The sequence below is a fragment of the Lissotriton helveticus genome, chromosome 5_1 (genome assembly GCF_964261635.1).
Source record: "Lissotriton helveticus chromosome 5_1, aLisHel1.1, whole genome shotgun sequence".
NCBI classification, from domain to species: domain Eukaryota; kingdom Metazoa; phylum Chordata; class Amphibia; order Caudata; family Salamandridae; genus Lissotriton; species Lissotriton helveticus.
This window is the reverse complement of record NC_136065.1, coordinates 1,668,002,066-1,668,030,031: the sequence shown is the minus strand read 5'-3', so window position 1 is coordinate 1,668,030,031 and position 27,966 is coordinate 1,668,002,066. Positions and strand designations below refer to the sequence as shown.

Sequence of the window (27,966 nt, the reverse complement as noted above, 5' to 3'; positions counted from 1 at the left end):
CAGGAGAATGACACCTGGCTCACTATACATCTACCAAGCCAAGGCAGGGAGAAGGCACTGTGAATACTGCCATCTGCTGAAGCAAAATACCACAAATACAGACTCCGTCTGAATACTACTAGCGACACCCGCCCTCTACCAGGGCAATGACAAAGTACAAGGCCTGGAAGTTAATTTAATTATGCCAAAATAATCTGAGTAATTTTAGAAATCTTGCAATATTCTTCGAAGCAGAATTACCAATAATTCTGCGATTAATCCCGCTCATGTAATTAAGTGTAATTGGGATGGGCAGAATTACCACAGAAACAGTGAACTTGCTGGGCGCAAGTAGCTGCTCACACTGCTATTCGTGGTGTTTATAATATAGCACTATTTTCTTAGTGTAAAATGCATCCTCGTGTCCATTTTGGGCGCAAGGGTGCTGTTATATTGTATTAGGACTCAACCAGCCTGGCTGGCATGACGTCCTTCTGTGATGTATGAGTGTTCTTTAGTTGATGTCATCTGTGGGGATTTTTGACAGTTGGTCCAGCTGCATCTGACAAGGATCGTTTGGGGTTTTCTCCAACTAATAAACTTCAACCAGAAGACTTCAATAAAGTTGCAGGTTTATTTATGTATAACATTTTTGGCGACGCTTGACCAAACGTGGAGAGAGTTTGAGAAAGCAGAAACCCCAAATAGTAGATCGAATCAACGCGTGTCGAGCAGAAGACGACAGGGAATGGTAGAAATGCAGTGCTTGAAGTGGAGCAGAGACACGCATTACACCCTGTGAGCTGTGAGAGAGAGGAGGAATGACAAAAGTAACATAACGCACATCGGAAAACATCGACTGTATCAAGTAAGCGAACTGATTTATTTTCTAAGGGAGACAAGATGTCAAACGCGATGATGCCTTGCTTAGCGTAATAGCGAATGGTGAAGTGGGTATATTTACGCTAGGAGGATAAAGGAAATAAAGTGAAAGGCGACTTGGGCATCGACGTCTCTTGTAACCGACGATAGAATGCTGCTGCTTCAGTTTTGTAGACTCCCTTTCGGACTATGTTCAGCAGCTAGTGTGTTTCAACGGTTGATGTCCTCTGTTCTTGCAGGTGTGGAGAGAGCAGTTGTGTTCCAACTTGGTGTTTGGAAGGGATGAACAAGAGCACAACCAGTGTTTGGCCAAAGTGTTGAAATGTATAGCCAAGGCAGGTTTGACTCTGCGCAGAGAGAAATGTACATTTTTAACAAAGGAGGTAGAGTACCTAGGCCATTTGGTTACGAGTGAGGGGGTTAGGCCTAAAGAGAATCTTGCTAGTGCTATAGTTAATGCCCAGACACCACATGACAGAGATACGTTGAGATCCTTTACGGGTCTTGTGGAGTATTATTCTAAGTTTGTGTTTGATTTTGCTAAAAACACAGAAACCCTGAGAGAATTGTTAAGATGGGGAAGAAGGTTTGTTTGGGAAGAATGTCAACAAAAGGCATTTGACACAATCAAAAATGAAATTACACATGCAGGAGTATTGACTCCATTTAAAAGTGGGAATGTGAGTGTGGTTACAGTAGATGCGAGTGCTGTGGGTATTGGGGCAGTGTTTGTTTGCTCAAAAGCATGGTAAGGAAGAGAAAACTGTTGCTTTTGCCTCTCGATCCTTAACTGAGGTAGAGCGGAATTATGCGGTGATTGAGAGAGAGGCATTGGCGGCAGCTTGGGCAACCAACTATTTCAGAGTATTTTTGTCGGGAAGTCCATTTATACTACGGACGGATCATAAACCTTTATTAAAAGTCCTGGGGCCAGGGAGTATTAAGAATTGTTCTGGGAGATTAGCAAGGCTGGCTGTGAGGTTACAGGAATTTGACTGCAAGCTGGAGTATGTACCAGGGTGGAAGAATAAAGTGGTCAGACTGTTTGTCACGTTTGCCTGACAAACAGGGTCTGGTGGAGGACTTGCCTACAGAGGAAGTTGTGGCAAATGTTGATGATGTTTTGGAAATGTGTGCGTGTGCTGTTCAAAGGGCTACATGGTACAAGCATATGAAGGAAGATGCAGTTTTGAGTGGTGTTGTGTGTATGATGAATGGTAGTATTCGGAGAGAGAGTAATTTACCGGCGGGGGTTAGACCTTTTCTCAAGGTTGTGAATGAGTTGTCTTTGACTGAGGACGGTATCATCATGCGTTGTGATAAGTTTGTGCCACCCTGTGGTTTGCGCTTTAGACTTATTAGTTTGGCACATGAGGGGCATTTGGGGCAAACCATGACCCTTAAAAGGTTGAGGGAGAATTATTGGTGGCCAAATATGGATGGTGAGGTGAAGGATTGGGTGGTGAGGTGCCTGGCTTGTAAGGAGTTGGAAAAAAGGTTGAGGGTGGGTTTAGGAGCTTCTCAGGCCGAAAGAGTGTGAGAGAAGGTGTGTTTGGATTTTATAGGTCCATTTATAATGTTGCCTGAAAATGAGGAATATGCGTAGGTTCTGGTTGATGCTAAGTCTAAAGTCTAAGTGGATTGAAGTGGCCTTTATGAGTTCCATTACCACGACAGCCACCATTGGTGTTTTGCGTGAGGTGTTCAAGAGGGAAGGTATTCCATCAGTGCTTCTCACTGATAATGGAACACAATTTACGTCTTGTCAGATGAAGGAATTTCTGGATTCTGTTGGTGTGAAACACACCTGTTGTTCTTTGTACAATCCCCAGGGAAACGGTTTGGTAGAGGGTGTAAATAGAATGGTAAAGGGAACTATGCAATTGGCGCATAGTGCTGGTTTGTCAGTGGTTGGTTCAGTAAGTGAGATGTTATTAGCGTACAGAACAACTTCGAACACTAGTTTGGGGCAAAGTCCATTTGCGATGATGCGTGGAAGGGAGGCTGGTAAGAAATTGCTACCATCATGGTTGTGTGAGAAAACTGTTTTGGATGATGTAGGGGAATCTGTGAATAAGGCAAAAGTTGAGAAAAGGTTCATTAATGTAGGTGATTGGGTTAAAGTAAAACCTGGTCTGCACACTAATTGTATGAATAAATTCAGAGGTCAATTTAAAGTGAAGGCTGTTGGTGGGAATTGGGTTAAGTTGATGAATGGGCAGACGTGGAATTTGAGACGTGTTGCGTTATATCTAAAACAAAGTGCAAAATTGAAAGTGAATTCAGAACAGGTCTCTGATCTTTCCACGTCTTCACCGTGGATGTTGATGACTGATGCATAATTTTCTAAGGGAGAGTCTGGTTGTAATGTCCATAGGCTTGGTGTTACTGCATTTGAAAGGGAGTTGATGGAGGAAGGGAAGGAGATGGGTTGACAGGTTTCTGTCGTGTCCTGAGGGAGGCGGGGGAAAGAAGAGCTCCTGCTTATTTGAACGACTATGTTGCTTTGGCATGAAATTGTACCTTTTGAGTTATTTCTGTTTTTTTATTTTGTTTTATTGTTTTTATCTAATTTTCATTTTCTTGTTTTGCTGTCTGTATCTACGGGCTTATCTTTTCTTCTCGCTGTTTGTTCTATCTTTCATTTCTGTTGTTTTATTAATATGTAAGGTGGGGAGATGTGTTATATTGTATTAGGACTCAACCAGCCTGGCTGGCATGACGTCCTTCTGTGATGTATGAGTGTTCTTTAGTTGATGCCATCGGTGGGGATGTTTGACAGTTGGTCCAGCTGCGTCTGGCAGGGATCGTTTGGGGTTTTCTCCAACTAATAAACTTCAACCAGAAGACTTCAATGAAGTTGCAGCTTTATTTATGTATAACAGGTGCACTTTGCACCAATACACTAGTGCTAAATGCAGAGAGTAAATTGGGGGGAAAATACTAACCCAATAGCACATTTAGTGAGTGTGAGCGTATGCTTATGCTGCTAATTATGTTCTGTTGCATTTAGCTCTATTTTTCAGAGGAAAATACATCCTGCATTCCTTTTTGGACTCGACAGGACATTTTTGTTCTGAGAAAATTGCAATAAATACAGAATACTCTTTTCAAGTAATTCTGCATGATCTTGCTGAATTTTTAGGTAATTCCACATGATTACGCTACACTGGATTACTGGAGTTACACCTACCAACTACAAAGTATCAGGGAAATAACCTCCTACCAGGGCGGAGACAGAGTACTGGTGATGCCAGCTTTCTATTGGGGCAGAGCTCCAGGGACACCAGTCTTCTATAAGGACAGAGAGCGTGGAAACAGAGCCTTTTACCAGGGCACTGGCAGCACATCAGACAAAAGGCATCTAGATGGGCTAAGGCAAAGCACTAGGAAAACCATCCTTTATCAGGGCAGTGGCAAAGCACTGGGGAAACAAGCTTTCTACCGGGACAGGGATAGAGCTCCAGGGACACCAGCCTTCTGCTAGGGAAGAGCACCTGGGGCTGCAGCCTTCTGTCAGGACAGTGGCAGAGTACTAGGGAAACAGACTTTCTACTAGGCTGGAGCAGAGCACCAGCGACACAAGCCTTCTACCCGGACTAGGGCAAAGCACCATAGACACCAGCCTTTGACACCAGGCTGAGCCAGAGCACAAGAACAGAAGTCTTCTGCCTGGGCTGGGGCAGATCAGTGATCACCAGGGACACAGGCCATCTAACCGGGCTGAGGCAGAGCACCAGGGACCCAAGCCTTCTAACCAGGCTGGTGTAGAGCACCAGGGGCACAAGTCTTCTAACCGGGCTGAGGTAGAGCACCAGGGACACAAGTCCTCTAGCCAGGCTGGTGTGGAGCACCAGAGACACAAGTCTTCTAGCCAGGCTAGGGTAGAGCACCAGGGGCACAAGTCTTCTAATCGTGCTGAGGTAGAGCACCAGGGGCACAAGTCTTCTAACCGGGCTGAGGTAGAGCACCAGGGACACAAGTCCTCTAGCCAGGCTGGTGTGGAGCACCAGAGACACAAGTCTTCTAGCCAGGTTGGGGTAGAGCACCAGGGGCACAAGTCTTCTAATCGTGCTGAGGTAGAGCACCAGGGCCACAATTCTTCTAACCGGGCTGAGGTAGAGCACCAGGGACACAAGTTCTCTAGCCAGGCTGGTGTGGAGCACCAGAGACACAAGTCCTCTAGCCAGGCTGGTGTGGAGCACCAGAGACACAAGTCTTCTAGCCAGGCTGGGGTAGAGCACCAGGGGCACAAGTCTTCTAACCGTGCTGAGGTAGAGCACCAGGGGCACAAGTCTTCTAACCGGGCTGAGGTAGAGCACCAGGGACACAAGTCCTCTAGCCAGGCTGGTGTGGAGCACCAGAGACACAAGTCTTCTAGCCAGGCTGGGGTAGAGCACCAGGGGCACAAGTCTTCTAACGGGGCTGAGGTAGAGCACCAGGGGCACAAGTCTTCTAACTGGGCTGAGGTAGAGCACCAGGGACACAAGTCCTCTAGCCAGGCTAGTGTGGAGCACCAGAGACACAAGTCCTCTAGCCAGGCTGGGGTGGAGCACCAGGGACACAAATCTTCTAGCCAGGCTGGTGTAGAGCACCAGGAACACAAGTCTTCTAGCCAGGCTGGTGGTATTATATATTCTTTCACTTCACCTCGGACAGAGTTTCCATCACAATTTTTGCAAAGTTTATCAATAACCTTGTGAATGTTTGTGACCACTCACAGTTCTCACACAAAAGAAGACCCTTGCACTTGCTGAGGAAGGGGCAAGATTAACAAGAAATAAGTGGGAAAATCGAGGATGCATTAAAAAAAGTAATACACTCAACAAGCGATTCATTTGTGCCAGTGGTTCCAGGCCGAGGGTCACTGCTACTCATTTTTGAGGACCAGAGCTGATTTTTATAATCAGACCTTGCCCCAGAGATTGAGAGCGGCAGGCAGAGAAGGGTAAGGAAGGAGAAATAGGGAAAGATAGGAAAAAAATTGCAACAGGAAAAAGCAAGGCTTAAAAAGAATCCGCAAGATTGAGATAAGGATCTGGAAGGTCGGGTGATGGAAGAAAGAGACATGAAATGGAACCAGGGCTTTAAGTGGGCCGGGTCCCACAGGTCCTGAGCACCGGCAGTTTTTTAAAGGAGGCCTCGAAACGGGTCTCTATCGGGCTGTGTTTTGTGCCCTGGCACAGCCGGTCCGGTATTTTCCAGACTGCAGTGACAGCAGGCACATCGATGGGCACATGCTCACACTGCTCACTTCTCACTTGTGGAGAAGTTACGGCATGACGTCATGTCGGGTGAGCGTTGTAGGGAAAGGGAAATCCTTTAAAGAGAGTTATTTTCTCTCTGGGTTTCCCTTCTATTTTTGAAACTCAGAAGCAGCAACATTGTTGTGGTGTCACCAGAGCTTTAAGTGGGAGCGTTGTCAATATTATATACAAGCCATAGTTGCTGCTTATTTATCTTATGCAACTAACAACCATTGACGCCAATTGTCCTGACTTGTTGTAGGTATGATGTTACTTGTTGTATCATATATCTGAATGCAATGACAGAAACAGCAAAATACAAGTCAGGCGGCACACTATGCCAAGCACAGATTTTTAGCTTACGTGTTTTTAAGCCACGCCCTTAATTACATTGGCCGCGCCCCTTTGAAAGACCCCCCAGTTTTTTCATCCCACTTAAAGCCCTGAATGGAACCAAGAACAAACAGCCTTGGAATTCAGCAGCCTCGACCCTGGGCAGCCCGTGCAGCGCTGGCTTTGGACACCAGAGACTCCTGAGACAAACTTTGGGCTTCTATTTTTTTTCTTTTTATAAATTAGTTTCTGAACCCAGCCCTGCAGACCTCAGATCCACACGCCGATGCAGTCTGAAGGTCGGTGTAAGGAAAGAGTTAACAATTAAATCCAGCGCCTTTCAATTCGCAGGCGACAGAGCCCCTCTGAGTTTGACATGATTTGCTGCCATGCAGGTTGTAAAAATTCTTCAAACTAACGACTTTGCCGATGGGGGGTGCGAGGATGGAGATGCTGTTTACCGTCTCGCACATATCTGCATGCAGATTGCCGCGCGGGAATCTGCCACTTGTGCTTAATGGCGGAACCGCGGGGGTCTCAGCGGTAGTCACTTTACAGATGCACACAAAGGGGGGCGGATGTAAAGGCGAGTCCTGGGAAGCCTCACTGGAGAACTGCAAGCGTGGCTGGCTCCCTGGCGAGGAAGGCGCTGCTTGAGAATGACAATGAGGGGTTCCTGGGCCTGTGCTGCACCTTCAGCGCTGTTTCAGAAGCCTAGTAGGGGTCCTTGGGCCTGTGCTGCAGCTTCAGGGCGGTTTGAATAGCCTGGTAGGAGTCCTTGGACCCGTGCAGTACTTTAGGAGCTGTTTGAGAGGCCTGGTAGGAGCTCTTGGGCCTGTGCCAGTAGCGGCCGGTGATGCGAATGCTGCGGGGCAGTGGGGCGGGGGTGGAGCAGGGTGGAGGGTAGTAAACTATGGAATACGACTCAACGCAGGTAAGTAAACAAATAAATAAATAAAATGAATTTCATTGCATGCGCTGCATCGCTTTTGGCAATGCAGCGAGCGCAATGAAATTCGTTTTATTTATTTATTTGTTTACTTACCTCTGTTCAGTCATATGCCTTAGTTTACTACCCCCCACCCTGCTCCTCCCTCGCCTCGCCGCCCGCAGCACTCCCACCACCGGCTGCTACTGGCCAGGCCGGCTTTAGCACTGATGGCGCCCAGTGCGACAATGTTAGTTGCCGACCCCCCAATGACCACTTCCACCACAGATTGTCTCACTAGCACCCTTTAACAGTGACCAAGTCTCCATAACCACTCTCTCTCAGATGCATTGAATTCGTTATATAGCGCTACTCATACCAGTAAAGTATGTCTGAGCACTTTGCATCACACACACATTACACAGACAATCAATCATACTGGTGTAAATCAGTGTATAGGAAATGTTACATAAGCCAAACGACTAAAAGTGTAGGAGTCACATGTCATCCATACTGGTAGGAAGTATAGTTTAGAAGTGCTTGGTGTGGAGAAGCACAAACTCAGAGTCGAAAAAGAAACAGCATAGTTGGGAGTTTTCTTTAATAAAAAAGAAACAATTTCTACCCAAATTAACCCTTTTAGCAGCATTATTCAATGTTCTATACTTTACTGAGTGTATGCAGTTCTATGATGAAAGTTAATTCCTCACTTTACTATATTAGGACTTTAAGTTATGAATTGCAAGTAACAAACGGATGGCTTTTTTAAAAGCAGTAACCTGCCGATCTGTTTACATTAAATGCACTCTGTAATCTACTTGGTACACATTCTTTGCAGTAGGCATATTAACCCTGTGTGCTAGCTTCACATAAGTCAAAAACCTCAACTATACAAAACTCTGATCTCTGGCCAGGAAGAACATTAATCACAGGAGTTATCTTGACATTTTTGTGAGGCCCGTAACTGAAGCAGGTGCTTCAAAAGCATAATAAAGTTGCAAACCGTGAAGCCAGCACCCGGTGCGATGGCACTGGTCACACCACCCTAGAGCTGGCCCTGCCTGTGCTGCACCTTCAGCGCTGTTTGAGAAGCCTGATAGGAGAACTTGAGCCTGCGCTGCTCCTTCAGCGCTGTTTGAGAAGCCTGGTAGGAGAACTTGAGCCTGCGCTGCTCCTTCAGCGCTGTTTGAGAAGCCTGGTAGGAGTCCTCGGGCCTGCGCTGCACCTTCAGTGCTGTTTGAAAAGACTGGTTGGATTCCTTGGGGCTGTGCTGCATCTTCGGCGCTGTTTGAGAAGCCTGGCAGGGGTCATTGGGCCTGTGCTGCACCTTCAGTGCTGTTTGAGAAGCCTGGTAGGAGTTCTTGGGCCTGTGCCAGTAGCAGCCGGTGGTGGGAGTGCTGCGGGCGGTGGGGTTGGGACAAGAGCAGGGTGAGGGGTAGTAAACTATGGAATACGGCTCAACGGAGGTAAGTAAACAAATAAATAAATAAAACAAATTTCTTTGCGAACGCTGCATCGCATTTGGCAATGCAGTGCGCACAATGAAATTTGTTTTATTTATTTGTTTACTTACCTCTGTTTGACAGTATGCCGTAGTTTACTACCCCCCACCCTGCTCCTCCCCCGCCTCGCCCTACCGCCCGCAGCACTCCCACCACCGGCCACTACTGGCCTGTGCTGCACCTTCAGCGCTGTTTGAGAAGCCTGGTAGGAGTACTTGGGCCTGTGCTGCACCTTCAGTGCTGTTTGAGAAGCCTGGTAGGAGTACTTGGGCCTGCGCTGCACCTTCAGCGCTGTTTGAGAAGCCTGGTAGGTGTCCTTTGGCCTGTGCTGCACCTTCAGCGCTGTTTGAGAATCTTGGTAGGATTCCTTGGGGCTGTGCTACACCTTCAGTGCTGTTTGAGAAGCCTGGTAGGAGTTCTTGGACCTGTGCCAATAGCAGCCCGTGGTGGGAGTGCTGCGGGGCGGTGGGGTGGGGCGGAGTTAGAGCAGGGTGGGGGGTAGTAAACTATGGAATACGGCCCAACGGAGGTAAGTAAAAAAACCAAAAAACAAATTTCTTTGCGAACGCTGCATCGTATTTGGCAATGCAGCGCGCGCAATTACATTTGTTTTATTTATTTATTTGTTTACTTACCTCTGTTTGGCCGTATGCCGTAGTTTACTACCCCCCACCCTGCTCCTCCCCCGCCATGCCCCACCGCCCGCAGCACTCCCACCACCGGCCACTACTGGCCTGTGCTGCACCTTCAGCGCTGTTTGAGAAACCTGACAGGGATCCTTTGGTCTGTGCTGCACCTTCAGTGCTGTTTGAGAATCTTGGTAGGATTCCTTGGGCCTGTGCTGCACCTTCAGGGCTATTTGAAAAGATTGTTGAGGGCTCTTGGGCCTGTGCTGCACCTTCAGCGCTGTTTGAAAAGCCTGGTAGGAGTCCTTGGGCCCGTGCTTTGCATTGCCTAGTGTTAAGGGCCTCAGACACGCAGAGACCTGTCCACCTCTAGTGCAGTCTAGACTTGTTTGCTGTCCGCTTCTCTCCTCTTCTGAAGCACCTGTATAAAAAGACTGGATCTGAATGCAGTGTAAATATTGCTCTATCTTTAATCACATGCACGAGGTTTAGGTAGACACAGGATATAGCGATACCTGATCCGGCTATCACAAGTCAGCTGGCAGGGTGGCACCATGGTAACAGGTTGGTATGGTCTTTAGATCATGTTTCCATTCTTGCCAAATAAATTAATTTCTGTCTAAAATAGTAACTACTCATTCTATTGAATATGTGCTGGGAAGACAAAGCCACAGCAATCCACAAGGAGACTTCAAAAATTGTAATTGAATACAAAGCAATCCTCATTAAATGAAATTCTAAACTAGACACCAGTTCTCTGACTCCTGTCTCTCCTTCTTTCTCTCTCTGTCCTCCCACAGGCTCTGGACTTTGAGTCCCGCCGCTCCTACAGTTTCCGAGTGGAGGTGACCAACACTTTCATCGATCCACAGTACATCCGCCGCGGTCCCTTCAAGGATGTGGCCACCGTGCGAGTCAACGTAGAGGATGCCGACGAGCCCCCGCTCTTCTCCCTGCCCAGTTACCAGCTTTCAGTGCATGAGAATGGCGAGACGGGTACCCTGGTTGGCCGAGTTAGCGCCACTGACCTGGACGCCAAAGGCAGCATTATCAGGTACGTTCTACAGCAATAACATTGATTCTTAGGGATGAAATGGATCATTTTTCACGCCCAACACTGTAAATGTTCTGAATATGAGGATAAATCCATAATTGGGGATTCTTTCACAGTATTGTGCTTCCCTGACACTTGGGCACTTTCCAAAGACAAGTTTCTCCATCACACAGGCTTTTCAAATGGTTGTTAGTTGTGTAAAATAAATAAGCAACAACTATAGGTTCGTTGTATAGAATACTGAAAATGCTTCAGTTCTGAAATGATGAGACTGTGAAAGAAGTATAACGAGTCTCTTTGAGGTACCTCAAAGGCAGTGAAGGGTGGTACTGCTGCAGAGTTAATGTTTTTTTCCACCCTGAGGGCAGAAAGGGAAAGCACGATAGAGACCCGTCTCAGCACCTGCTTTTTAGAACGGCCGGAGCCAAGCACTGGCAGGATCCGGCCACTTAATGCCCTGAAGGTATGCAGAGGCTCCCTGGCGCTTAGATGCTGCAAAATATGTAGTTTAATTGCAAGCAAACTGTTTTGAATTTGAATCTGTATAGACTGTGATTTAATAAGAACTGTTTGTACTCAACGTATGCACAAGCACCAGTATCCATCCAGCATCCAGTAACTCTGTACAAAGCACTCCTACACACACGCTAAGGTTTTTTAGGTGTTTTTAACCTTTTAACAGGTGAGAATTTCAGGAAATCCTTGAGGGGTGATTTCTGAGTTTGGGGAGGTGATCAGGACATGGAGCGGCGCCATCTTTGTGTAGGACGCGCTCTAGTGTTCAAGCATCAGGGAGGAGGAGTCTTGCCCCTCCTATATCTTCATGGCCACAGCACAACCATAAAGCAGACGCACCTATGGCAAGCCCGTCTGCGCCCGTCCTTGACCGGAACACCGTCAACACCAACCACTATGTCGGTTTGGATATAGATGGCCGTCCCAGACATGTTTACACAGTGTACAAATTAAGAGGTATAAGGGGGGGACTTTCAGACTGCATTGGCAATACCTCATGTTTGCAGCGCAAACGCAGGCTACACCTTTTAAATAGCAAGGCTAAGAGCGTATCATGCCTGACATCAAATCTGGGTTGAGTTAAGGCCACCCTGGCTGACATACGCTAGTTACATAATCACGCCCCACACATCCATAACCTATTAGAGGATAGCAGGCTAGACAACCTATTTCTGACGGAAACATGGATGACTGAGAACCCATGCCCTGATTTGCATTTAGCCGTCCCAGATAACTGCACATGTGTTCATGCAAACAGGGTGGGCAAAGGGGGAGGGGTGGCATAGGCATAATGTATGGAAAGATTTTTAAGTGCCAGGTGCTTCAGTTGGATGAGCTGAAGGGGCAGAAGCGCTTGTCTTCAGGTCATCTCCCTTTGCCAAAACACTCCTTCTATTAGTTTACCGCACCCAGGATATGCAGGAGGCTCTAGACTAAGCCACAGACCCAAAATGCATCAGTTATGCTAACTTTACCATACTAGATGACTTTAACATACACCTGGACATGGGCAAATGATCCACTGTCTATCCGCTTTCTAGAAACCACATCTACACTTAACCTTACATAAGCTGATACAGGCCGCATGCATAGGGTTGGTTATGCCATTGATGGCATCATGTCTAAAGTATCGGTTCAGTGGGAGAGCCCGACTCAGGTGGTTCGGTCACATCATTTCCTGCTCCCATTTTTGTGATGTACCCCAAGTTCTAAGGAACGCATAGGATCCCCACAGGAGTTAGGGAGGAGAACTTGGAATAAAGGAATCCTGAATGAGTCTAGACCAACACTCTCAGGCTCGGTCGCAGATGACTATAGGGCCATCAATAACTGGCTCATGAAGGTGGTCGATACAGTGGCTCTGATTGTACCCTCTCATAAGGGAGTTACGGCCCGGTCAGCATGCTGGTTTTCCCAGGATCTGACCCTGGAGAGAATGGCGTACAAAAAGCTTGAAAGAGCTCGGTGGTGCCACTATCAGAAGGCTGACAAGTGCCGATATAAACATGCCCTCAACTCCTATCACCAAAACATAAAGCGAGCTAAAAGCACCTTCTATTCCAAATGCATTTAAGAACCCGATAATAATGGGAAGGAGATCTTTAAGATTGTCACCGATTTCAATAACCCAAAGACTATGGCCCTGAAACCAGAGACCCATCAAGTCCTTTGCTCGAGATTATGTGACTTCTCTGACAATAAGATATCCAAAATTCAGGCAAGCCTGTTGGCTCTTAACAATTTGGATCCAGTCACAGGGCATGGAGACATATCTGGGTCAACAGTAGAAATGACATTGACACTTTTACTTCCTCCCACAATAGAGGAGTTGAAGGTGCAGTTCGCGAACTGTAGATCTGTGTCCCAAGCTGACCAATTTCCTCCACACATCCTGAAGGTTATTGCAGACAACATTGTCCTTTCTTACAATGAGATATTCTCATCCTCTCTTCATTCCAGTATTATACCAGGCTCATGGAAAAGGGCAAATGTAATCCCCTTTCTTAAGAATGCCAGCACAGACGCTGAAGTACCAGCAGAATTCAGACCAGTGTCACTACTTCGAGTGGCAGCCAAGATACTAGAAATTGCAAGCTCACATCTTTTCTAGTGGATAACAAGCTGCTGCACCCCTCCCATTCAGGGTTCAGGGCACAACACAGCACAGAGACAGCAATAATGGAGGTCTTCAAATCTATTAAAGCAGGTCTTGATTCAAGACTCAATGTGGCACTAGTACTATTGGGCCTGTGGTGGTTTTCGACACAGTGGATCACAACATTCTGCTACAGAGGATGGAGCACCTGGGGGTGACTGGATCAGCCTTAGTCTGGCGGGGTTCCTTTTTGGAGAAATGAGAGCAAGTAGCTTGGCTTGCTCTTCCAGAGCAAAATCTATGAAATGGGGGGAAACCTCAGGGTTTCTCCCTGAGCCCCAATCTTTTTAATATATATATGTGACCCCTTTAGCATACCTGGTTGAGTCCTTCGCCATTAAGGTTATATCGTTCATGGACGATACACAGCTCCTGCTTATTTATGAAGAAGACTCAGCGAGGGCCAAATAAGCGTATGAATGTGCTACTCAACTGATTTAGGGCACACAAACTCGAATGCTACCCAGACAAAACAGAAATCTTATTTTTTGGGCAGGATGGACAGGAGCCCGGCCCATCCCCTCTAACGGCGTTTGCAAGGAATCTGGACATTATGTTTTACACTCATCGCTTCTGTAAAGCCCAGGTTTCTGCTGTAGTGAAATCAAGCCTGTGGAACATATGAATGCTCAGGAAATTCCTGAGCTTTCTTCCACAGGAAGCATAGGCCATAGGGCTCAGGGCGCTGATTCTGTAAAGGGTGGCAGGGCTGGACTGGGAAACCAAAGCAGCCATAGCAAATTTTGTCTGACCAGCCCCTGTACGGGGCATAGTGAGTGCAGCGAACAAGCCTGACTACTACAAGGAAGGTCTGGGGGACTTCTACCCCAAACAAAATCTGGGCAAAAATGGTGCATTCTGCAACACATTTTCATTATATATTCGATTGCATTTTCTTTTAAAGCACAGTAAATGATGACTCTACAGTTCACCAGTGTTCAACAATCTTTATTGAGGGTCTTCAATGATTCCCTCATTATCACCATCCAACAATGACCCTCATCGCTCCATAGCCCCTCTCTCACATGTATTTCATTTGATTTATAGCGCCTCTCATACCAGTGTAGGGTGCCAAGCACTTTACATCACACAGAAAATACAGGGACCATGAATCATATGTGTGTAAATCAGTGTATAGAAAATGTTACATATGACAGAGGAGACTACAATATGTAGGATTCATGTCATCCCTACTGGAGTGATTGGTCTGGGGAAGCACAAACTCAGGATTCAAAACATAACACTGTGGTAAGGGTTGAGTTTACTAATAAGAATTTAATTCTACCCAAACACACCCTGTTTAGCCACATTAGGTTAATGGAAGTCTCAGAAAAAAACATAACTTTCTAACCTATACCATGCATTTTGCATGCAGCTCTTTGATGACACTTTGGAGCTCGCTGTGCTAGATTATGATTGTAACTTATGAACTGCACAGTAACAAAAGGGTCTCTGGGACAAAAGCAGTAACCTACTGAGATATGCACAAAAAATATTGTTCTGTGACCTGCATGGTATATGTCCTTTGCAGCAGGCATATTAACCCTCTGCACTAATTTAGATGACTCAAACTGCCACTAGGCAAAACTCTGATCTCTCTCCAGCAGGTACATTAATTTCCACAGTTATCTTGACACTTTTATTGTTGCCTGAAAACTACTAGATAGTGCTTTCAAAACTATTGCACTGCTGTAAAAACATCCTCCAGTAACAAAACCAGCCCCCCACCCTTCCAGCCTCCTGGCAAAACTGCTCATGCCCCGTTCAGCCAGTCCGGCCTTGAAGGCTGGACTACGGAAATGTTCTGTACCTCGGTCTTCCAGACTATATAGTTCAACGTCTGCAAGTGTTTGAGAACATGGTGGTCCGCCTACTCTTACTGATACCTAAACGTCCTCTATTTCTTACTTTAGAGAGAAACTTCACTGGCTATCAGTATGCAAACGCATTATGTTTAGGAAGCTTACTTTGAGCCATCAAACTGGTCCCAATTACCTGCAGGAGAGGATCAAGGAGTCTAAACCTGGGAGAGCACTGCGTTCAAATAACGCAGACTTGGCATCAGTCCCCCACTTTAAAAAACAGCAGAAAGGGGGCTCCTCCTTTATGGTCATGGCTGCAAAGATGTGGAATCAGTTGTCCGTTCACCTAGGATCCACCTCTGATGTAGTAGCTTTTAAGAAAGCTTTGAAAACATATTTATTCAAACTTTAGGAGCAGGGAGTACCTGACAGCCTGGCCTCCCCTAAACGGGTTCCTCTTGCAAACGCTGGGGCACTCACAGAGTAGCTGAGCACTATACAAAAGCTATTCATTCATTCAAGAAACATGGTGGACAGCTGTGCATTGGTTCGAATGGCAGGCACATGAGGAAAGTGAAGACCAAATTGAGATCCCACTGTGCCACCATAAAGGGCTGTGGAGGAAATAAATAAGTCAAACGTTTTATAAATCTCATTTCAAAGGGTGATTTCAAAGAGGACAATTGGTCTGGTAAACATAAGAAGGATGAAAGGGCCGACAGATAACTTTAAAGGTGCCAATGCAAGTCCTTGCTGGGCCAGAGATAAAATGAACAGAACGTCTTTTGGCATTTAGAGTCTGCAGTGGATCGGTACTGTGAGTGCCAATTGACGTTACAAACTTGTCCCAGCACCGGCGTAGACAGAGGTAGTAGAAGGGTCCCTGGCAGCCAGGGTGGCATCCGCAACTTCGGGAGGAAGATCAAATGTAGTTAACTGTATAGTGGTGCAGATGATGCAGGTTTGGGGTCAGGAATCTGCCCTGCTGCTGCATCAGGAGGGCCTTCCACAGCAGTAGCCGGATCGAAGGACAGATGATCATGACCCACACTCTCCTTGCCAAATCTGGAGCCACCAAGGTGACTTGAGCCTGGTTTTTCCTGAACCTCTTCAGAACTCATGGAAGCAAATGCAGCAGCAGAAAGCTGAACAGAAGTCCCATATTCCAATCTATCCAAAATACATATCCAAGAGAGAGACATCTACTAAACTCCAGCGCACAAAAGTTGTGACATGGCACATTCTCGATGGTGGTGAAAATTCGGCCTGGGTGGACTAATTTATTACGTTCTACATTACTCTTGTAATGCAGAATTACTGTTGTTAAATTCCTCTGCTCTGTCGGCAGAATTAATCTGCAGTAAATCTTTGTTTCTAAGAGGGCTGGAAGAGGAAGCAGTCCATCTATGTTTAAAAATCATTGAAGATTAAAGTTTAATTTGCAGTGTTTTTTTAAACATAGAGGCACTGCTCCCTCTTATGGCCCTGTTTAGAAACAAACGACCACTGCAGTGCACACTCCTTGGCACCCTTAATACTCTGCAGTGGTTTCTAAACATAGAAGTACTTCTTCCTCTTTCTGCCCTGTTTAAAAATCACTGCAGTGCATACCTATTGGCACCCTTACATTCTCTCCAGTAATCACTCCAGAGTATTTAAGGACACCCAGGGGTGTGCACAGCAGAGTAGTATGCAGTGGTTTCAAAAGTTCTGAAACCACTGCATATCACTCGGTGGTGGCTCCCTTACATACTCTGCAGCAACCACTACACGTATGTAAGGGCGCCGAGTGGCAGTTGGCTGTGCTATTTTTTTAGCACAAAATTCATCCTTGCATCCATTTTTTCATGTGAGGATGCATTTTGCGCTAGGAAAATATCAGCAAATACCCACTCTGCCCACCGCAGAATCCCACAGAATCTCACACAATTTTAATGGAATTCCACAGAATTTTATTCCATCAATTCCACCCACTACTAGTGAAAATATCTAGCCAGAGTTATCCCCATTTCTGGAAGATGCCCTGTGCCACCTTGGGGTGTAACCCCCATTCGTAATCCACAAGGTACTGCCAGTTGCTTTGGGCCTGGCATTCAACGGTCCCACCAGGTGGTTCAGAACCAGGTGGAAGCCTTGGGGTTCCAGCCAGCCCCAAAGACAAAGTGTCTCCTGGGATAGGACCCAGGACTTCACCTTGCCTTGCTTATTGCAGTACCTTCCATGTGTTGTCCAGGAGAACCTGAGCTGCCTCGTTTTGTTGGACAGTAGAAAGGCTTTCAGCACCAGGTGGCTGGCCCTCAACTTCAACAGACTGATGTATAAACGGGACTCTGTCGGAGACCAGAGTCCTCTAAACTCCATCTGTCCCAGGAGACCTCTCCGTCCCAGCAGAGGCACATCTGTCACCACAGTCAGCCCTGGGTGGAGCAAGGAGAGGGGTCTGCGGCCAGCCAAATGCAGTTGACATACCACTGCAGACATTTAGTAGTCACCTCGGACCTGTACGGAAATCGATGGGTTCCCCTAGTGCTGGGTCCATCGAGTTTTCAAGTTTCGCTGCAGAACCGACATATGGACTGTTGCATAAACCGTGACTCTGGCGTAGCTCTACAAGGTTTGCACAGGTGAACTTGGTTCAATGCACTAGCATTGAATGTAAAAGACAAGTTATTGTTTCCCTGCAGAACCCCACCCAATACATTATTGAAGCAGAATCATTACTTTTGAGTTACTAACAGTTCCTAAACAAGGATCTGTGGCACCACGGTACCGAGAAAAAGTCTTTTTTGCTCTTCACAATATCACACACCACAAATGGTACTAAGAAGAATAGACACTTTTAACTAAAAGTATTTATTGCAACAGGGCAAACCTGTTTCCCAGCAAATCTGAAACAACCACATAGAATATCATGAAAACAGCAATAATGAACGTTGCAAACAACAGGAATAAAATGAACATTTCTATCATAGTTAAAATGTAATTTAAAAGCTCACACCCTAAAACCTACTTCTATGTGCTACGCTAGGACATCATGGGAAGTAGAACTTGCTATCTGAGCTTTCTCATTGAGAAGCAATGCACTGCATACCTTATTGACAGCAAAAGCTGTGGTAATCTAAGGCATGAATGTGGTGTTCCCTGCAAAACGAAAACGCACCCTGCAGCAGCGTCATTTATCATTGTCTCTGCTCGTTATCTGTATCAAGTGCAGTGTAGCATCTTCTTGGTGTGCTGGCTGCAATCAAATCTGTCTCCGGCAATATCTTGTGTGAGAATCTGGGTGAATCTCAAGTTGTCAAGTGGCAAACCTTTCATAATATATCTTATCAAGGTTTGTTTTTCTGACATTAAGTCAGGAATTTGCGACAGATTATTTGCATCATGGTGTATGTCCCAGACATATCCTGATGATCATTTAAGGTAAAAGAACATTAATTCACACTACTCTGTTTTGACTATATCTCTGTGTTTGCTCTTATTGACCTTGACATTGTGATAACAAGATGCTTGTCCCAGACTGATGTTGCATCAGGTGTTATATCTAAGTCATTGTCTGAAGAATAGTCACAGTTCTTGGAACAATAAGGTCAGATGACATTTGCATCAATGGCAAACATGATAATGATTCTGTATAAATTGGAAAAAATTGTTACCTAAGATGGATTTGGGGACCACTCAAAATGGAGTTGGACCTTAGGGGCTTTACGTCACCAATTGGCATAGTTGACAAGCAGGATGCCAAGAGGCCTAGACGCTTCAGAACCACTCTTAATGAGACCCAGGACCAGAAATGTCAGGATCATAGCCTGAATGTCCACCCTGCAATATCAGGAGGTTCGCAGTCATCTGGCGGTGATCTGTGACTGCCTGTGAGGAGCCCACTTTGAGGAGCCAGTCATCGAGTTAGGGGACAAATGAATCTACAATCTTAAAAGGTGTGCTGCGGCCACCAACATCACTTTTGTGAACACCCCAGGAGCACTGGAGAGGCTAAAGAGGAGCATGCCAAATTGAAAATACTCCTGAGCCAACTTGAACTGCATTTCTGAGACTGCAGATGCGTGCCTGGAAGTAGGCATCCTGCAGAGCCACTGCCACCATCAAGTTACCTGGATCCAGGGCACACATAACCTGGGTCAGCGTGAGCATCTTGAATTTGTCCCTCTGCAAAAAGGCGTTTAAAGGGTGGAAATGTAAAACAGGGCAAATGTCTCTGTCCTTCTTTGACACTAATAAATAGTGAGAGTAACAGCCAGTCCCTATTTCTTGGGCCGAGATCCTCTCTAGGGCTCTTTTGTCCAAAACAGCTTGCACTTCTTCGAGCAAGATAGATAGGTACCCCTCTGTGAGATGGTCTGATGTGGGCGATAAGTGTGGCAGATATAAAACTAATGGCAGGGTCTAGCCCCGTCAAACGATCTGCAGGACCCCCCTGTCGGATGTTATCCTTTGCCAAATCGAGGATATCTGTAATCTTACCTCCAACAGGGTGGTCATGTGCCACATGGGGAAAACTAAAGCAGCTTGACCTCTGTTCTAGCATAGGTCTGTGGAGTGCATCCCACTGATGGCCTGGGTGTTGTTTGCTGGACCCCCACCCAGACCCCAAAAGGATTGGGGTGACTGCTCCAGGGGTGGCGGGCTTTGGCATTGCTGAAACGCCTATCCTCTGGAGAAGCCACGTAAAGGGCAAAACTGTTGAGTGTACCATTGCACAGGAGGGGAAAGGCCTAAAGAATGTGCCATTGCTTGACTTTTCTTTTTTATAGTGTTTCAATGGTGAATTGGCTGCCTTGTCAAGCAGAAAAGAGCCATCAAAAGATTTGTCCATAAAAGTGGCTGTCACGTCCCCTGAGAAAGCTTGTGGATCGCATCCAAGCATGCTAAAGCATCACACTAATGCCACCTGCACAGCGTGTGTTGTGTCCAGCCCAGACCAGGTGATGTACTGTGGAGCATCCTGATCATCCTGGGTGGTTTGAGTCAGGCTGGCCCAAAATTCCTCAGAGACTGAGCATCCTGATCATCCTGGGTGGTTTGAGTCAGGCTGGCCCAAAATTCCTCAGAGACTGTCAGCACCAATCTCACCAACCATGTCGCATAAAACACAAGTATATCTTCTTAGCAAAGAGCTGGCCTTGACTGACCAGAGAGCCAGACTGGCAGAAGAAAGCATCTGTTTCCGAATTCCTCCATTAATTTTGACTCTTTGTCAGGAGGAGTCATGGGGTAAACATTGGAGTTCACCCCATTTGTGTGAACATAAACCACCAAACTTTCTAGTATAGGGTACTATGTAAAAAAAAATCAGGGCTCTCTGGTGTCAGTCTGTGGCGTCTGTGGTTCCTATTCACTGGTGGAGGGGAACAGGGCTTAGACCAGGTGCCCATATCGGTGTCAGTCAGGGTTTCATTATTTGGAAGTAAGGGTTCTGATGAAATTTGTCCCGGTTGTAAAATGTCTGTTAACAAGTTAGTTTTGACTTCCATAGTTTGCAATTGTAACTCCAAAACCTCCACTGCATGTCTCATTATCACAGCAAAAGGTTGGTGTGAGTCGGTGATGGCATTGAAGGGTCTAGAGTGGATTTTGGTGCCAGATTGGGGTCTACAGGCATGCCAGAAGGAGTCAGAAGAGGGCCATACATTTGCAACATGGCCTGACAAAAGGCCTTGATCTGTTGCCACGTCAAAGATGGATCTGGAAACTTTGAGATCAGCTGTGGGATCGACTCTTCATCTGGAAAGTAAGACGTCCTCTGACTTCTCAGGTTGAGAGTTGCGGCACAAACATGAATCCTGCTTGGGGTTCTTCTGGATGTATGACAGTACAACGCGTACTTTTACAACGCGTACCGTTACTACGCAACTTTTACAACTCAAGTCGTTACAACGACTTGCGTTGGGGGGCGCTGGATAGTACATTTTTTAATTTACTATTCCAACTCCAGTCCCCGTGGATAGTAGGGAAGGAGTTGGATAGTAAATTAAATTATTTACTATCCTGGAGCGCCCCCCAGCGCAGGTCGTTGTAACGACTTTCGTTGTAATAGTTGCGTGGTAACAGTACCGCGTTGTAAAAGATTCGTTGTAAAGGATGTTCCCCGTTCTTCTTCTTCAGCTTGACCTCACCAGAAGACTTGGAATACAGATGGTCTGTTGCGGAAACGACCTCAAGGGCATAACTGGATCTAGATCCTTGACTTAAAGTGGGAGCTAAACTTACAAGACTTCTTGCATAGTTCAGTGATGAACAGCTTCGCTTTACGTCCCTGAAACACCTTCATGTTCATCAGAGTACACTCCTCTCAGGGCTTGGATTTGTGCACCAAACCCTTGTGGGGACCTGTCACGGACATATGTTTGCGACTTTCCCTGCAAGGTTTAAACCCTGTACTTTAAGCAGGGAACACAGTTACCTTGCACACTGTAAAAAGACAATTTTGCGCGAAAAAATACTTTTCCCCATTGGAGACAAGGAAGAATTGTAAGTGAGCTTTTAGATTCATGTATGAAGGTGCAGAAAGACATGAACTGACATTGACGTGCTGAGATGGTGCTTACATGTGGCTCTATTGTCACTTCTGGACCCAAGTCATAGTGGATCTGCACAGTGCCACCTGCCGGCGCACTGGGGCATTGCTGTTAAAATCTTATGAGTTCAGTCTGGTGCCCAGGGATATTCTAAAGGTGAGGAATCATAAAGTAAGGTATATTTGGAAAGTTGGTTTTGCAGGAGTCTCATGGTACCACAAATAAAAACAAAATATAGTCCTCTGATTGTCTGAGCAAGCATTTTCTTCCTTTGGCCATTTCAGTATCCTGTAGCTGGCTGTAACCAAGAAGAACATGTGGTGTCCGCCCATACAGGACTCAGGAGCTCGGTCCCTGTGTCCAGAAACTGTTTTGAAAATAGAGTGCAAGTGGGCAGGGTAGGGACATCTGTGTCCTATTTTAGGTCTCCACCATCTAAACACCTTCTTGCGGCCACCCAGATACTTGTTGGAGAATCCAGAATGGCAGGTGCCAAAATGTATATTTTTTCATGCTGTGGATGCTGAAGTACTCTCCCAGGATCCAGCGCAGCCATCGTTTGAGAAGCTTGAGCCACTGCTGAAGCTTCTCACCCATGGCACCACGATACCGTGGTACTGTGCAAGCTTTCTCAGGGGAAGCTTTCATTGTACGCTGGTTCCATGAGTGTGTAACTTGAGCCGTGGGTACACCTCTACTTAAAAAAAAATAGGAAACAAAATGTGGGTTTGGTTTACTTGGGCTTGGGTGTCTCTGTGGTTGGGTGCAAGGTCTTGAGTTTAAAAATACCTAGCTAAGGGGTGACACAATTTTATTCCTGCTCCAAGTTGGTATAGTCTAAAAACGGGGTAGAATGCTGGATGACCTAGCTATAATGGGTTAGGTGTAACTAGCATTATATTTGTCAACATGTTTTTTTCACGGAGCATCATCTCGATGTAAAAACGATATTTTGTTTTTATATTAATGAAAATTATGTTTTTTATGTAGAGCTTCATAATAATAACATTTTAGACTACGAATATTGTCACAATAAAAATACTAAAAATCGCCGCACCACAAGGCAATATTTCGTAGTAATAAGTCTAAAACACAAACATAATCAACCAAATATGGCCGACTCTATCTGCCACGAGTTGGCGGCTGTTTTTAGACTATACCAACCAGGAGCAAGAATAAAATTGTATTGCCCACTAGCTAGGTATTTTCAAACTCACATTATCCCACTCCCCTACACTGTCTGCACTACACATAGTTTTCACAACAGTGCTCCTACGTAGTTCCGCAAGTCCTAGCACGCCTCAGTCCATAGAGGACTGAGATGGCCACTATGATGAAGCATGTCACTGCGGGGAAACCCTGGTTAGTGAGGGGACTCAAGAAAGAAAAGTTTTTCTTTCCTGGTGTTTTTCAAACTCAGATTAGGTTCTGAAATCTCTGTCTTTCCGTAGAGTGTTTAGGCATTTTGAAATGTAGACCCACCCATCTTGTAGGATTCACATTTCATGTTTTGTACGGATGTTCATTAAGTCTAAATTTGATTTTGCACTCAGTTTCTTATATGTAGCATTCACATAAATATTTCAAACTATAAATGCAATTGTCTGTATTCCAAATAGCTTGCCCTCCTATTTTGAATATTTTTACCACTGAGTACTTCGGCAGTATTGACATTCTTAGTACCAGCACCAATACAACACTGGGGAAATGTGAAAGCGTAATATTACAAGTATTTTAATTCTTTCAGGAAATATTACTCTGTGCATATGATATGTTGCGTTACGTCTCCCAGCGGCCATTTTGCAATCTTCATTACTGAGGTATTGTCTTGAATGAATAAACGTACCCAGGTAAACCCGCTGGCAGTGGACTGAAATGAAGGCATCATCAGTACACATGAAAGAGGATCATTCAATTGATTGAATTATAAGTGGGAAGCAATTAACTCATTTTGGCCTTCCTGCGCATATCAGATATGAATAAATGTAAATTAAGTGCTACAAGGATGCATCCCTGCTTCAGTCCATTTCCTGTTTTATTGTGGAGAAGCGTGGCTCAGTGGTTAGAGGCGGCAGACCCGGAAGCTGAGATCGGCTGTGGACCAGGGTTCGATTCCCCGCCTCGGCGGGTCTCGGGCTCAAAATATTCCACGGACTCGACAATTCTCGCTACGGTGCCTACTCGACTCACGGGGTCACACTCTGCGACTCTGGGCAATAGCTTGCTTAAGCTCCACTACGGCCCTTCGCGGCGGGATGCCTGGCTTTCACCTTGTGGATACCCTGCCGGGGTATCTCACAGGGGAATACCAGGACGGGTTCCCTAAGCAAGCGCCTGATACCTTCGGGTGATACGTGCGCTATATAAGTTGCAATACGTTCCTTGTCAAGAGGCCAATAAGCCCTAGTTTGATCCTCATTTATATATTTGTATAGAAGGCTGTTGTTAGATTTCGTAGGCATCATTTCATCTCTTGAGACTAAATGAAATATTGATGGGATACTGATACTCCATCACAAACGTGACGAATATTCCATCTGTCCGTATTAAAAGTTCCATAGGATATAATGGAATTGTAATATGGCACAAGATATCTGTCACGTTTGTGACGGACTAACCCTGTCCACAAAGATCACAATCCGGTCCTCTGTCTGTGCTATCACAGCTCATAAATGGTTATGTAACTTATCGGTTTGAGGCCTCATCTCACAAGGGGTCCAACCGGGCTCAGCACAATCTCCTTCCTTTATCAATCTTCACTGTTTTCTATTCAATCTACTCTTTTGAAATCATCTTTTGCAGCTTGCAGGTAGAGCACACCTCATAATGCCATTCTACGAAAGGTGTAAGGAAAGTTCAGGATGTGTGTCCCAACTTTTGATTGGGGGTGAGCCTGGATCATTTAGCAAGCACTGGCTTGTTGGCTTTGACAATACTTTACACCGATGTGGAGAATTAGAAAAAAAGAAATGCTTTTTGTTGATGCAATGCAGCATCACCAGAAAAGAAAAGAGACAACTTTGTGATGGTGATGCTGATCGCCATTGCACACAGTTTCTTTTTTTTACCGTTCAAAGATGGCAAATGCCACTTGGGGCAGTAAATAATAAAACACATTTTTACTTGCGTGAAAGTGTTTTTTTTTTAAACAGAGTTGCCTGGCAGCAACTGCCATCTCCTGGGCTCTCCAAAAACACTGAAAAAATATTTTAAGGGCTGCGAGAGGTGAGGGAGGAGCTGAAAAGCAGGTAGGACAAGGGACATGGGGAGCAGCAGATGAGCTTGGGTGTGGGGAGTAATGGATGGAGGGGGGAGGAGGGAGAAACACGGAGGGGTGGACTAGGAAGGAGCAGCATATGAGGGATAAAGCAAGTGGGGAGCAATGGACATTCTGGAGGTGGGGTGCTGGGTACTTTGGGGGTATTTGATAGGGCACAGCACACAAGGAAGAGAGCAAGAAAACATATGCACTCTCATGGCCAGTGCTTTAAATGGGCCGGTACTGTCCAGTATGGAGTACCAGCACTTCTTTATTTTTAGTGGGAGAGAACTGGCACTTGTCAAGAGAAATGCAATGCTTCTAATTGGAGAGTACCGGCACTTCTCAGAAACAAGCAGGTACTCTGCACTTGTTTTTTTTCCATTTAAAGCACTGTGGAGGGCTGAAAAAAAATCTAAAAAAGCAGTACCCTGATTGTGAGCAGTGGATGAGTATACGACATCCAGTCAAAAAGGATGGTAAAGAAGAAATGGTGCAGAAACCAGCACGAGGATAGGAAGGAAAGCCATTGAACACGAAGCATGGACATGAAAGTCAACTAATCATAAGCCATGTGCTGTGTTTAAGCCTACTATAGAGTTTGGAATGGTCAGTGCTTAATTTGTAAAAAAAAAGAAGTGCAGGTGCTGAAAATGTTGCCAAGGAGGCCACAGCTCACTTCTTCCTCCGGTGAGCCCCACTTTCAACACTCTCGCTGCCTCAGTCTCTATCTTCTAACATTGATCTGTTGTCTGTCCCCTACGTCTTTGCTCTAAGAGTCTATCTTCTAACCTCTCTAATTGTTTTCTATCATCTTTGTCACATCTGGTGTGTTACCTTATTCCCTGCATTTCTGATTTGCCCTCTATTCATTCTACCCCTGCCCTATTTCCTCTTCACTTGTATCCATGCTCACCTCTCTCTCCCCTCGATCTTGGCTCTTTACGATCACTCTTCTAGCAGTGATTAGCTGTGTCTCTGTTTTATCATTTGTCTGTTTTTTTCTCTGTCCTGTCCTCTACATCCTTTCATTCTATCTTCTCTCTTCTTAATGCTCTCTTCTTCACATCATGGTTGCTTTCTCTTTGTATCTGATTTGGTCTCCTTTTCTTCTACTTAGCTCCGTCTTATCTCTCTCCTCCCCTGTTGTTTCTTTCTCCTCTTTACTCCTGCTCTCTCATCTATAACACTGGTGCTGCCTGTGAACCCTGTCGTCAGCCTGTACATGTCCCTGCTATTTTGAACTCTGCGTTTTCCTGTTGTCTTTCCTAAAGAAGAGGAAGATTACATGTGCTTTACTTTCTTACCTACACCGAGTGCAAAAACAAAATGTACACCAAATGAAAATTCTTTTTTTGCATATATTAATCAGTGCAGTATAACTGGGTTATTTGCAGAACAGGTAGCTGCTCAAGCACAGTAGGTGATGTCACTACTAGTGCTGCCTGTAATTAGTAGGTCCAGGGTAGGCGACGGTATTGGCATCCACTGCTCAGCTTGCTGTGACCCTGCCTACTACAGCACAGGCATTGTCCCCAGCCGTAATGCTGCCAATGCTAGTAAGTATAGCTGCGTTGCCTACTGGTCTCACGCACGCTCAGCAATTACCATGCTGGGGTGCAGCGCACAGATTCTACAGGTGACGCTATGGCGCACAAAAGTTGTGTTGGGTCACAGCCGCTTCGAGCTTGTTGAGGATAGCAGCAATGCAGGGCTGCAGGATATGCTACTCTGGCTACACATCAAGTGGAAAGTCCACACTTTGGTTTATTCTTCCTCAAGAGCCTTCACTCCCAAGTTCCAAATGCGCTCTTGCAGCTTCCTTGGCTCATCTCCGTCTTGAGCCAGCACCGAGCTACAATTATCCAATGGGAGGCTTAGGCTCAGGCAGTGGCATGGTGCAGCAGACTCTGGGAATAGAATGCAAGACATAGTTTGTCGATGACTTCTTGGATTTGTGATGGGGGGGGGGGGGAGATGACATCATCACTAACTTGGTGATACACAATCAAGCCTTCCTGGACAGGCATATGCTGGCCTGTCTATGAACGTTTACCAGCCAGAAACCATGCAATGTATGTTATTCTTTTTATTTTGAATTTGAACAATTAATATTGGGACCACCACCTGCAGGGTGAGAAATTGTAGACCCGGCCCTGGGAAAGAAGTGCAGGTGCTGAGCACCTGAAAGCTCCTGCTCAAATTAAGCACTGGGAATGGTCCATAAGAGGTATTTTGTCAATAGACTGCTAAAATCTGTGGCATCTGGTCACACCTGACCCTCCGCCAGATCCGATTACAAAAGTTCCCAACCCCAAGGTTAGAAGAGGTACGGTTTTACCTTGGTTTCTCAGACCAACAATGTGGTCAAGGCTGTTTTTGTGTCCAACCCTCCATTACAAAGAGGAATTTCTCCAGTCCTGACACTGCGCATCAAGAGCCAGCGGGAGGAGGCTTGCTGAAGGACGGATTATGCAAAAAAGGCATATTTGGGTCTGTTAGCTACCTCATTAGGCGTAAGCAGAACCTGTAGAATGCCACAGTGAAAGCCATTTGTCATCTGAAGCGACACGACAGTTCTATGCTGCGGAAGCCAGCAACCCAGAGCTGCGTTTAAACACCTGCGCATGTGGCCTTGTGCGCCCCATAAGACAGGGCGTCCTTTTCAATAAGCGGTTCAGCTTTGACTTCACGTACAAATCTCAGCTTTCTATCATGCCTGTGCGTCAGTCAGTGCGTCAGTTCGGGACAGTGCGTCACTTCCGGAAGTTCTACACCGAAGGACCCACCGTTTATTGACAAGCAAATCAACCACGAAACACCTTACCCTTGATTATAAAAAAAACGCAGAAAGCCTTCTTGGCTGCCACCGCCGCAGTGGTAGGACAGTCCTGCTCACAGCTCAGCAGCAGATGTGGTATAGTGCCCAGAGAAGTCTGCCTTTCAGTCTGAGATGTCCGTCTGTCGATTGGTTCTGCAGCATTATACAAAGCACACACCCTGCTTACAACACATGGTGCCGCTGTCTTTTATCACTTATGTGCCACAGCCTTTGGTACTGCTGCGCTCCAACTGGATAATCAAGTTACTGTTTTTTATACTTGACCCCCCACCAAAGTAACTAGTTTGAGCGAGCCTCCGAGACGTA

General features: G+C 45.9%; 1 protein-coding gene across 1 annotated transcript in view; it reads left to right on the top strand.

Annotated features, from left to right (window-relative positions):
• The window catches only part of CDH24 (cadherin 24), a 799,438-nt gene that overhangs the window by 629,732 nt on the left and 141,740 nt on the right, over window positions 1-27,966 (top strand). The window contains exon 9 of the mRNA XM_078644893.1: window positions 10,297-10,550. Coding sequence (XP_078501019.1) covers window positions 10,297-10,550 — 254 coding nt within the window. The remainder of the gene's footprint in view (window positions 1-10,296; window positions 10,551-27,966) is intronic.